The sequence below is a fragment of the Lynx rufus genome, unplaced genomic scaffold (genome assembly GCF_022079265.1).
Source record: "Lynx rufus isolate CCGP_SWC_20201006 ecotype Redwood Valley unplaced genomic scaffold, mLynRuf1.p SCAF_15, whole genome shotgun sequence".
NCBI classification, from domain to species: Eukaryota; Metazoa; Chordata; class Mammalia; order Carnivora; family Felidae; genus Lynx; species Lynx rufus.
The window spans coordinates 39,182,761-39,195,766 of NW_025814829.1; the positions used below are offsets into that span (position 1 = coordinate 39,182,761).

Sequence of the window (13,006 nt, forward strand, 5' to 3'; positions counted from 1 at the left end):
TTTTAATTAAAAAAATTTTTTTACAATTTATTTTTGAGAGAGAGAGAGAGAGAGAGCACAGCCAGGGGAGGTGCAGAGAGAGAGAGAGAGAGAGAGAGAGGGAGAGAGAGAATCTGAAGCATGCTCTAGGCTCTGAGCTGTCAGCACAGAGCCCGATGTGGGGCTCATACTCACAAGCTGTGAGATCATGACCTGAGCCGAAATTGGATGCTTAACCGCTCAACTGACTGAGCCACCCAGGCACCCCTGGCTTGCATTTTCTTTATTGGAATTTCCATATATGTGGCAGAAGTGGCAATTCTTCACTATCCTTATTGCCAGTTCGCTGAAGAGAGGTGGAACATTCCAATTTTTACTCTTCCCTAAATCCCTGGGCCAGTCTGGCATGATCAAGAACCCATTGTGTGGTGAGCAAGAAGTGTACTCCATGGAACTATTGTTTTAGGACAAGCCATCTAAGGGCAGATAGGGCTGAAAGGAGCCTTAAATATGAGCTAGTCTATATCTCTTGTTTTATTACTGGGGAAATAGAGACTACTTGCCAAGGGCCATGTGTCTTTGTGCTCTCTTAACAGTCTCGTGTCAAAGGCTTGACTATATTGGCCGAGACTTGTGACCTGTCAGTAACATTCTTCCTAGCACCAGACTTCTCTAACTAGTACAAAAATTTAACTGCCAAAAGGCACTTTTATTTCCTATAGTTCAGGCAACATTTCTCCCCTTGTTATATACCATTGAAATCCAGGTTTGCATTTGTAATACAAATTCATCACAGATTTTAGGCTATGCCTTTAAGTGAATCCTTTGTAGCCTGATTGTGTCTTTTTGACCACTTTGTAGGTAGATTTCATGGCAACTACTTGGATGTATGTATGTATGTATGTATGTATGTATGTATGTATGTATGTGTTTAAGAAGCCTATAGGGTGGGCAGGTCCTTCCCAACTGCTGTAGGGCCTCATCAGCCAGCCTGGCAAGAGGCTTCAGAGCTGGTGCCCACACCCCTCAGTTGCCCGTGTGGATAGAGATGCTGAATTTGTCATGTTGGGTCTTTTTTTTTTTTTTAACTCTACATCCCAAATTGTAGACACGTGATTTCATGATCTAATAATAAACTTCAATAGTACCTTTTAAAATAATAATTACACTATTATATTCCAATTATAATATAAAAATTTTCACATTAACATTAGGATATTCTTTTTAAAAAATTTAGTCATGTTTATTTTAATCACAATAGAAATCTCTATTCTAAATATTTTTCTTTCTTTGCCTCCTTCTCCTCCTCCTCCTACGTGTCCTTTAAGCTTTTTCTAATGGCAAAACTATCTCTGTTTTTTCACATTTTTTAAAATTTTATTTTTTTAATTTACATCCAAATTAGTTAGCATATAGTGCAACAATGATTTCAGGAGCCCCTTACCCATTTAGCCCATCCCCCCTCCCACAACCCCCCCAGTAACCCTCTGTTTGTTCTCCATATTTAAGAGTCTCTTATCTTTTGTCCCCCTCCCTGTTAATGGCAAAACTATCTTATAGCTTAACATTACTTTTTACATACATTAAGAAAAAATTGAGTAGCAATTTACAAATGGATATACATTTTTTCTCATAATGCATCTTTACGTATTTCTAAGAGGAAAGTGAGGCAGAAAATGTGAATTAATTAAACACAAAATGCTTTAATGTACATGCTCAGATGGTTAGTCAAGGAGCACTTCCTAGAAGTGTGTTTTGAACAAGATTTTAAGAGAATCTTATATATAGATATACGCCGGTGAAAAAGAAAGGTTCAGAAAGAAGGGAAGTAAAAGAAACAAATTATGCATTGGGGAGCTATATCAGAAGAAGGGAGAATGGATACTAATAAAAACAAGATGTCCATTGCAGGATGGTTAAGCAAGCTCTTAACTGGAATGGATAAGGAATGTTGGGAAGGAATGATTGGTAATGTTACTGAGATGTAGATTCACAATCTTGCTACCCACATTTTGCATGAATACTTGGCTAGATTCTAAGGGAAAACCAAAGAGCCGAGAGAGACAGTGCTTAACCTGTCAGAACTTACATTCTTGCTGATGAGACAAGGCAACTGAAGGCAGAGAAGGAGCCTTGATAGCCGGGAAGGGCAGCATGGATTTTATATGGTGTATGATGGAAGGAGCCTTTGCTGATTCTCATGTATCATCCTGCCTCTGTCATCTGCTCTGGAGGAAGAGGTCTGAGCTGGGAAATATCACATTGAGCAGGTGACTAGGTTTCAAAAATCAATTTTTGTCGCCATATATAATCAATTAGCAAAAGAACTTTCCCCCCCGACGCAAAACTCTTTAGAACCATTTTAGGAAAAAAAACAAAAAAGGGCTGCCTAAAGTCTTCTATCCATGATTAACAGTTAATGGAAAATCACTGGTTTACTTATGCAGACAGTACTTAATGTCAGTAGCTTCAGGCTGTTTTCCAATTTTACAGTAAATTTTTATACCGAAACCAGTTTAGGAAGCTATTTAGTCCATGGGCTTTTCTTTTTGGGGGAAAGATGATGTGGGTAGACTAGAATGATGACATTTCCTTTTCCACACCAGAATATCAGCAAGGTACTAATGGCTCCATTTTGATACCGTCACTTTCAAAATAGATCAAGTTGCTTATGGAAACATTTTGGATTATGTTAAAAGTAGTGTAGCTTTATAATAGTTGAGCTGGTAAATAATGCAGGTTTTGCTTTTAGAGTATCAGTTTATCTCCGATCTTGGATCAGACCTAAGAGAGAAAGTCTCCAGATTTTTGTTTGCTATCTAATAAGGCCTCTGGTAGTTGGTCTCATGTGGTAGAAATACAGATTTTATTTTTTTCCTTTCTTCTTCTTCTTCTTTTCATCTGCCTCTTTGGTACTTGCTAACTTCTCCATGATTTCCACTCTCTCTACTGGCATTCCAAGGGGAGGGCTTCTGAGGTCCTTGGTTTCCTGGAATGACATTTGAGGCATATTCAAGTGCCTTACGACATTCCTGGGTTTATGTGGGTTTTGACCCACGTGGATCGGTGGTAGGTCTCTGAAAGGCACCAGCACAAAAACGACAGGAACCCTGAGGTCTGGGGTCAGATTGGGTTGAGGTTGTCCATTAGCCACTTGAAAAGACTGTCCAGGAAAGACACTGTTTAAGAGATAGCTGTCTAAAGCTGCCTGAGCTTTTATGATCTGATTCTCTTTTGTCTGGGGAAGAACATCAGTGAAATACGGCCTCACTCCTGTTATGGCATTGATTTCATATGCGTTGTGCCTGTCAGCCTGTGCTCTCCCAGTTAAAATGGGCTGGAAAACAGTTGATCCTGAGACACCACTGACAAAGTTGTTGAGGAGAGAATGCCAAATGCTACCACTTATTGGGCTCAGAATGACCTGTGGCCATAAACTGGCCAGGCTCCGGAGAGCTTCGCGGTTCCAGGCCGAGGCAGGAAATTCAGGCTCAGTGTGATAGAGCTGAGAAAAGTAAATGCTAAGAGTAACATCTGGATACATTATTAAGAAATTGTACATTTTGCTGATGCAGCAGTGGTCAGCTTCATTACAAGGGGAGTTGCTGGAGTACAGAATGATATGCCTGATGGCGTTATTATTGCGTATGGCTGAGTCGAGATAACCATTCATCTCAAATAACATTGATTCTGGATGGGTGTTATTCCCGGTGCAACTGCTAGCGTGGCCCTTTTGCACCAGGCTTCCAGAGGAAGTTTTTAGTTCATAAAACGTGAGGTGCTTTGTTTGAGGATATGCTGGCCCATAAGGGAATCCAAAAATCTGATAAAATTCTGAATAGGGAACCCTTGCTTCTTCTCCTGTCCGAATATGGTAGGGACAGTTAGAGCAATCTAGAGAGAAGCTTAGCCAGTAATAAGGTTTTACAATTGTTCCATGATTTGCTAGGTATTCTTCATATAAGGGCTCCATTGCTAGTTTTGTCGTCTTCTAGCTGCAACCCTAAACAAGGAAGAGAAATTATATATAAAAGCAGTGCAGGAAAAACAAAAGAAAATGCATTAACTTATTGATCCATTATTATTTTTAATGCATTAAATGCATTAACTTATTGAGCCATTTATTATTTTGAGCCATTAACTTATTTTTCTCTAAAGGAGGTAGAGTGCAATAGCTACAGAATCTTTGATTCTAGAACGTACTGATGTATATCCATAGATTAGAAAGCTCGGGATACGTCTCTCTTCATTGAGAATCTTGAGGAGTGGGGAGGAAACAAAAAAGAAAGGCAAAATTATACCTTTATCTGTTTCATAGACCTGACTGAGGCAATAGAGCAAATGGGTTAACAGCGCAAGTTCTGGAGACAGACTGCCTTATTTCAAATCTGGGCTCTGTCGCCTACCAGCTTAGTGACTTTCTGCAAGTTGTTTACAGTTGGGAGTCACAGCTTCCTTGTCTGTAAAATGAGGGCAAGGGTAGTATCTACCTCCTAAGGTTTTCTCGAGGACCGAATGATGTAATCAATATAAAATGCTTTATTATGTGCATATGTATCATATTATTATATGAAGGACTCAATAAATATGAGCTGTGAGTAGTGGTAGTACAAATCCCAGGATTATCTAGATGATTCTTATTTATGAAAGTCTAAAGAAACAAGCAAGGGTTTTGCAATTTGTTCATAATGTTCTTATCTCTTTTCTGAATGATATTATCTAATTATCTGCATGGGTTTTGAGTGTGCCTGCATTTAAAATCAGCTATTTCTTCAGATCATTGGCAGTAAATGGGAGATAATTATCATTTTGGGAATGGGATCATGGGGTCTATTTTGCTTAATGGTAGAGACTTCTTGTAGGAATGATTATTCTTTGGGTCGTGGACACTTACTCATTGCCATCTGAGAGTTGTATTTCCAGTGGGTGGGTCTTTTTAGAACATTTTGGAAACTTTACCATTCTGGAAAGCACATATGGTCCTTTAGGATATTTCAAATAAATAGTTTCTGGGATGTTAAACCACAAAACTTAAGCTCTTTTAAGTTTTGTTTTGTTTTTCCTTTAAACAAAAATTTCTGTTACCTTTATTCCCAAAGAGCAACCTAGGGCATTATAGTATAGTTTTAAGAACATTAAAAAAATTTTTTTTAACATTTACTTATTTTTGAGAGAAAAGAGACAGAGTGTGAGCAGGAGAGGGGCAGAGAGAGAAGGAGACACAGAATCTGAAGCAGGCTTCAGACTCTGAGTTGTCAGCACACAGCCTGACGCGAGGCTTGAACTCACGAGCCATGAGATCATGACCTGGGCTGAAGTTGGATGCTGAACCGACTGAGCCACCCAGGCACACCAAGTTTTAAGAACATTAAAAAAACCCACCTTTTTGTTATACAAGTATTACATATTTCTTGTAGAATATTTTTTAAAATACTGATACTTGAAGGGAAAAATAAAAACTCATGCTGTTGTGTCTCAGTTTACATTCCCATAACTGTTTACGTGTCTCTTCCCTCTGATCTTTTTGCTACATGTGTTCGTTATGCACAACATAAATGAAATCATGTTTATACTTTGCTTTTTCACTTAGTATTACGTCATTAGCATTTCCCTGTGTTATTAAAAATTCTTCGAAAAACGGTATTCATGGCTAGTTAGTATTTTATTACACAGCTAATATGTAATCAAATATTCAGGTGTTTGCCTCTTTTATGATTATAAATAATGATTTGATGAACATTTCTGTAGATAAATTGTATTTTTCTTTTCTCTAGTGTAGATTACTAAAAGTTGTATTGGCTCAAGCTTTGTCAGATTGATTCTTGGGAAGGTGTTCCAATTTTATTTCATTCCCTCCCTGTGATGTTTATCATTTATCGCTTCCTTTGCCGATTTGAGAAGTGAGCATCGGTATCCCTTTGTGGTTATAATTTGTACCTTTTCAGTTCGTTGTGAGGCTGAACACTTTTTCACACACTTATTGGTCTCTGTAGTATTTATTCTTCTGTGAAATACATTTGATTCCTAACCCCCCTTTTTTGAGGTGTTCCTGACTGATTTGTAAGAACTCTTTATGTATTAAGAATATTAGCTGTTATAACTTTTGCAAGTATTTCACTTGGCTTATAGAGCCATTTAATTATGCTGGTGGCATTTTTAATTATATCAAATTTTACATTTTTATAAGGTCTAATCTTTAGCCTTAAGATTTAGTTTTTACTATTGTACTTAGAAAAGTCTTCCCTATCAAAGAGGAGTTAAATCCCCATGTATTTTTCTAGAATATATATCTTTTACATTTAACTCTCTGTCCAGGCAACAAAATGGAAAAAGTAGAAAATTTAAATGAGATAAACTGACCATTATAAAACAAACAAAATGACACATTTTGTCATTTTAGAAGTACTTATTATAGCCTTTCGTATGGAAGCACTTTGATCAACTTCTTTCTTTTTCAACCCATATCACCTCCGTTCCTGTTCTTTTAGTACAGCTGAAGCCTACAGAGTTCCTTTGCTAACCCTGTTCCGGGCAGAAAATATTTTAGGAGCCCCAGGCCTGCTGTGGATGGAATGTGACTTCACTCATGTCACCATTATCCTAACGGCGTGTATCGGCAGTAATTCTGGACACCACACACCCATCAAATTCCAGGTTTCTCCTAATCTGTCATGTCAATTTAATCCATAAGAGCAGGTATCTGCCTCAGTTTCCTCCTCAGTGCTATATTTTCCTGATGCAACTGAATCCCTGCCCTGAGGCTTCCTAGACCTCATAACTTTTCCCCAGGGCCCTGCATTCTTCCTGTTTTGTCCTTGGCAATGAATCCATTACCTGGAGCCTGACATCATCTCCTGCTTGATCCTGAGCATTGTTTTCTCCCTGGATCTCCTCCTCTTTCAGCCTTACTCATCAGACTATATCTCTCTGAATATTAAACCTTGCTGAAACCCAACCCAAAGTCTCACTTGCTCCTGGTGCCCTGGATGTGGTCTGCTGTTCAGTGGCACACCTGATATTCAAGTTACTACTCAAATGACAATTTCAAGTCATGCATGATTTGGGTAAGATGTTATAGAAGCAGTATCAAGAGGTCCTTTTCTGCCTTTGTGTTTTGGGGGTGGGTGGGATGGGTGGAGTTAACTATATGTAATGGTCCCAGAATTACCCTTATGGGAAGCATAAGTCTGTACATGTTTCAAAGTAAAGGCAGTATGGAAAGTCCTGATTGCTTTTCTAAGTACTCCTTTCTTTTTGCTCCCTCTCCCATTTTAGCCAGGAATGGTGCATTATTACTGTAAGGAGATCTTGAGGACTAGTGGCCTTTATATGTAATGGAGGGAGCTCTGGAGTTTCATTCTTGCTAAATGGCTTTTTAGTGTTGACCAACTGTGGTTCTCTATTGGTGAAGTCTTCAATTTTTCAGAGGGTCTTTCTTTCTTTCTTTCTTTCTTTCTTTCTTTCTTTCTTTCTTTCTTTCTTTTAACGGAATGCTTCACGAATTTGGTGTCATCCTTGCACAGGGGCCATGCTAATCTTCTCTGTGTCATTCCCATTTTAGTATATGTGCTGCCAAAGTGAGCACCAGAGACTGTTCTTTGATCACCTTCATCTGAAGGGAAATGGGAAAGAACACCTGCCCCCTTTGAACTCTTAAGAGACTTTGTGGTGTATATCATCAGTTTGCCACTGATCACAGACTGTCTTGTATTATTATCTTTTGGTATCTGCCCTTTCATTCTCCCCCTACCCAGGCAGGGGCCCTGTTCAGCCCAGGGCCTTCCTTAGGAATCTTAGTTGGTTCACAGGCCAGGTTGGCTAAGACTTGTCTCCCCAGCATCCTGTGTCCCCACTAGCTGGTCCATTTCCCCCCACGTTGGCTGTGCTTGGGAAAGGCGTGCTACCCTCTTAGAGCAGATCTACGGGCAGTAAGAAGCAGAGATCTACAGAACCCAGATCCTCGCTTCCGGTTTTGCGTAGCCCCTGGACTGCGGCCCTGGGACGACAGCCTTCCTTAACTTAACATAAATGAGACATACATGAGGACAATCTGCTCTCTCTTCATCCAGCTAGGGTTTAGTGAGTGCTGGTAAAGCACAGTTTGCACTGGAGTAATTGGAGAATGGAGTTTGCCCTTCCCAATCTGTGCACAATCTGTTAGCAGCTAAAAACAAATGTTAGCAGTTATAATTACCATCATTTTGTCTCCAGGCTTGGATCACATTCCAGGTGTTCTAGAAGATAGTCCGTTTCCTTTCTTTTCTCTTTTAAGTACCATGCCCTGTTTGAAGCGGCTTCAGAGGGCAATTGTGCTGTAAATCTTCACCTCCTGTATTGGTTCAGGACTCTTTCGTAGTTTGTGCCTAGTAGTTCCTTTGAACTTTGCTGTCCCAAGTTAGAAAGACCTTTCTGAGGTATGGCTGCCTCTAAGAACACTGTTGAATTGGTGCCATGGTAACGTTTGCAAAGCAGCTACTGCTAGGATACGGCTCTGACACTTATTACTTTATTTGCATTTCAAACCACCTGTTCCAAAGATGAAAATATACATGAATGCATATTCCAGTCTGGATAAAAGCATACTATCTGACTATTTAAGTGAACGTCTTGTTTTTTTTTTTTTTTTTTTCCTCCCTCTGGCTGTAAGAATCAAGCTCTGAAGTCATGCCTCTCAGTCTTTGTCCTGATCCAGAATAAGTGCCAGGCCTCATGTGTGGATACGGTTTGTTGGTTGTGTTGCCTGTGGAGGCACAAGGGCCTTTTCTTAGGAGGCTTGCCCTTCTGGGAGGAGGCACCTATGAAAGGGAGCAGAGACTTGATCTCCCCCAAAAGAGGCGCTTTTTACTACTAGGTCCACAATCCCTGAAGAGAAAGCTCTTCAGTTTGTCCAAACCTGCGTCATTATGTGCTAGTAGTCTCTCTCCTCTTACACATTCTCTGGGAGATCCTTCCTATTGGTATGTAGGTGGGTCCTTCCAGCTTAAGGCAAACTTTGCCTCCGGATCAGTTGTGGCCCTTTCTCCATAGTTAATGGAAGAGCCACTCAGCCTTTTCCCCTCTGTTCCCTTGCCTCCCTTCAACTCCACACCATCTCCTAGGACATTGAACTTGTTGGTAGTCATGATTCATTGTCTATGGCCTCTCCCAATTACTCCCTCTTTCCTCTTCCTCAGGCCACTTGAAGCAACCAGTGGTGATCACTATTGTGTATTTCCATTACCTACCACCAAAAAGTTCTTAAATATATACTATGCTGAAGATAGCCCATCAGGGATAATGGAAGCACCTAGAAGGCTTCCTGCAGCAGTGTCACCACTCTTAATTGGTTCCTCCATCAAACTCCCAGTCTCCACAACAGCAAGTGTCCTTTCTCCTCTAGGGGGTTCCTTCTAGTTTAGATGTTTCATGTTGATCTCTGCCTTTTAAGGGTCTCACGTGTATTCACTTAACTCCTCAGCTAGTTATTTGTCAGTTACATTGTCTTCCATGCTTTTTCTTTGGTGTGTGCTCACTGTTGTATCCCATTCCTTCCCCATGACTGGCCGCTGATCATGCCTTTGTCATTCTCACCTCCTGCCTCCATTTTCATAGTATCTCCTGAGTTTACAACTCAGCAAACTTGTAAATATAAAACCAAAATTTCATCTTTTATTTAACATTAATAAATGACATCCCATTTAAATATAGTACCTTAAAAATGAACCTCTATCCACTAGTATATTTACCAATTGCATTTTAGGTAATTTTAGGGATGGGTAATCCCTACGTAGCCACCATTTTTAAAAACAGCTCTATTGAGGGATAATTGAAAAATAAAAATTATGTATTAAATTTAGGGTGTACAACTTGATCTTTTAAAAAAAAATTTTTTTTTAACATTTATTTATTTTTGAGACAGAGAGAGAGTATGAACAGGGGAGGGTCAGAGAAAGAGGGAGACACAGAATCTGAAACAGGCTCCAGGCTCTGAGCTGTCAGCACAGAGCCCAATGCAGGGCTCGAACCCACTGACTGCGTTTAACAGACTGAGCCACCCAGGTGCCCCATCTTGATCTTTTGATGTATTTCTACATTGTGAAATGATTATAACAATCTAGCTAATAACATATCATATAGTTATCTTTTGGTGGGGGGTGCTGTATGATAGCATTTAAGAGCTACCCTCTTAGCAAATTCAAGTATGCAATATTGTATTATTAACTGTAGTCACCATGCTGTTCATTAGATCTCTAGAACTGAGTCATCTTGCATAACTGAAACTTTGTACCCTTTGACCAACATTACTCCATATCCTCTTTCCCCCAGCCCCTGGCAATTAACACTTTACTCTAAGCTTCTGAGTGTATTTTATTTTATTTTATTAAAAAATTTTTTTTTAATTTTATTTTTTATTTTTAAAAATTTACATCCAAATTAGTTGGCATATAGTGCAACAATGATTTCAGGAGTAGATTCCTTAGTGCCCCTTACCCATTTAGCCCATCCCCCCTCCCACAACCCCTCCCATAACCCTCAGTTTGTTCTCCATATTTGTGAGTCTCTTCTGTTTTGTCCCCCTCCCTGTTTTTATATTATTTTTGTTTCCCTTCCCTTATATTCATCTGTTTTGTCTCTTAAAGTCCTCATCTGAGTGAAGTCATATGATTTTTGTCTTTCTCTGACTGACTAATTTCACTTAGCATAATACCCTTCAGTTCCATCCACGTAGTTGCAAATGGCAAGACTTCATTCTTTTTAATTGCCGAGTAATACTCCATTGTATATGTATACCACATCTTCTTTATCCATTCATCCAACAATGGACATTTGGGCTCTTTCCATACTTTGGCTATTGTTGATAGTGCTGCTATAAACATGGGGGTGCATGTGTCCCTTTGAAACAGCACACCTGTATCCCATGGATAAATGCCTAGTAGTGTAATTGCTGGGTCGTAGGGTAGTTCTATTTTTAGTTTTTTGGGGAACCTCCATACTGTTTTCCAGAGTGACTGCACCAGCTTGCATTCCCACCAACAATGCCAAAGAGATCCTCTTTCTCCACATCCTCACCAACATCTGTTGTTGCCTGAGTTGTTAATGGTAGCCATTCTGACAGGTGTGAGGTGGTATCTTATTGTGGTTTTGATTTGTAGTTCCCTGATGATGAGTGATGGTGAGCATTTTTTCATGTGTTGGTTGGCCATCTGGATTCTTCTTTGGAGGAGTGTCTATTCATGTCTTTTGCCCATTTCTTCACTGGATTATTTGTTTTTTGGGTGTTGAGTTTGATAAGTTCTTTATAGATTTTGGATACTAACCCTTTATCTGATATGTCACTTGCAAATATCTTCTCCCATTCTGTCGGTTGCCTTTTAGTTTTGCTGATTGTTTCCTTCACTGTGCAGAAGCTTATTATTTTCATGAGGTCCCAGTAGTTCATTTTTGCTTTTGTTTCCCTTTCCTCCGGAGACGTGTTGAGTAAGAAGTTGCTGTGGCCAAGATCAAAGAGGTTTTTGCCTGCTTTCTCCTCAAGGATTTTGATGGCTTCCTGTCTTACATTTAGGTCTTTCATCCATTTTGAGTTTATTTTTGTGTCTGGTGTAAGAAAGTGGTCCAGGTTCATTCTTCTGCATGTTGCTGTCCAGTTTTCCCAGAACCACTTGCTGAAGAGACTGTCTTTATTCCACTGGATATTCTTTCCTGCTTTGTCAAAGATTAGTTGGCCGTACATTTGTGGGTCCATTTCTGGGTTCTCTATTCTGTTCCGTTGATCTGAGTGTCTGTTCTTGTGCCAGTACCATACTGTCTTGATGACTACAGTTTTGTAGTATAGCTTGAAGTCTGGGATTGTGAAAAAAAATTTTTTTTAATGTTTATTCATTTGCTGAGAGAGAAAGAGAGAGACAGAGTGTGAGTGGGGGAGGGGCAGAGAGAGAGGGAGACACAGAATCCAAAGTAGGCTCCAGTCTCTGAGCTGTCAGCACAGAGACTGACATGGGCTTGAACTCACAGACTGCGAGATCATGACATGAGCTGAAGTTGGCCGCTCAACCGATCGGCCACCCAGGCGCTCCTATGAGTGTATTTTAGATTCCACATATAAATGACATTATACAGTGTGCGTCTTTCTGTTTCTGGCTTATTTCATGAAACATAACATCCATTAGGTTCATCCACGTTGTGGCAAATGCCAGGATTTTTTTTTAAAGGCTGAATATTCCATTGTATGTATATACCACATCTTCTTTTTTCATTCATCTGTCTATGGACATTTAGGTTGTTTCCATATTTTGACTGTTGTGAATAACACTGCAATGAATATGGGAGTGCAGATATTTCCTTGGGATACTGATTCGTTCTTTTGGATAAATACCCAGAAGTGGGGTTGCCAGATCACATGGTAGTTTATTTTTAATTTCTTGAAAAACTGCCATATTGTTTTCCATAATGGCTCTACCAACTTACATTCTCACAGTATAGAAGGGTTCCCTTTTCCATGTCATCACCAACACTTTGTTATCTTTTGTCTTTTTTTTTTAACGTTTTTAATGTTTATTTATTTTTGACAGAGAGAGAGAGACAGAGCATGAGTGGGGGAGGGGCAGAGAGAGAGGGAGACACAGAATCCGAAGCAGGCTCCAGGTTCCAGGCTCTGAGCTGTCAGCACAGAGCCCGACGTGGGGCTCGAACCCACAGACCGTGAGATCATGACCTGAGCTGAAGTCAGACGCTCAACCAACTGAACCACCCAGGCGCCTCTCTTTTGTGTTTTTGATAATAGCCATCTGAACAGGTGTGAGGTGATATTTCGTTGTGGATTGGATTTACATTTCCTTACTGATTAGATTATTTGGTTTCTTTTTGCTATTATATATGTTCCTTATATATTTTGGCTATTAGCCCCTTATCACATATGTTGTTTGCAAATGTTTTCTGCCATTCTGTTGGTCATACGTTGTTTGCAAGTGCTTTCTGCCATTCTGTAGGTCATTTGTTGTTTGCAAATGCTTTCTGCCATTCTGTAGGTCATACCTTGTTTGCAAATGCT

At 39.7% G+C, this 13,006-nt stretch overlaps 1 protein-coding gene and 1 non-coding gene across 2 annotated transcripts; both read right to left on the minus strand.

The window, feature by feature from the left end:
* Positions 1-2,845: 2,845 nt before the first annotated feature.
* APOBEC4 (apolipoprotein B mRNA editing enzyme catalytic polypeptide like 4) lies at positions 2,846-3,952 on the minus strand. Its single transcript, XM_047076697.1, has one exon. It carries the CDS (start codon positions 3,950-3,952, stop codon positions 2,846-2,848), a length of 1,107 nt encoding a protein of 368 aa, XP_046932653.1.
* A 3,506-nt stretch (positions 3,953-7,458) lies between these two features.
* LOC124510543 (U6 spliceosomal RNA) lies at positions 7,459-7,564 on the minus strand. Its single transcript, XR_006961741.1, has one exon. It is a non-coding gene; the product is annotated as a U6 spliceosomal RNA (small nuclear RNA).
* Positions 7,565-13,006: the final 5,442 nt, after the last annotated feature.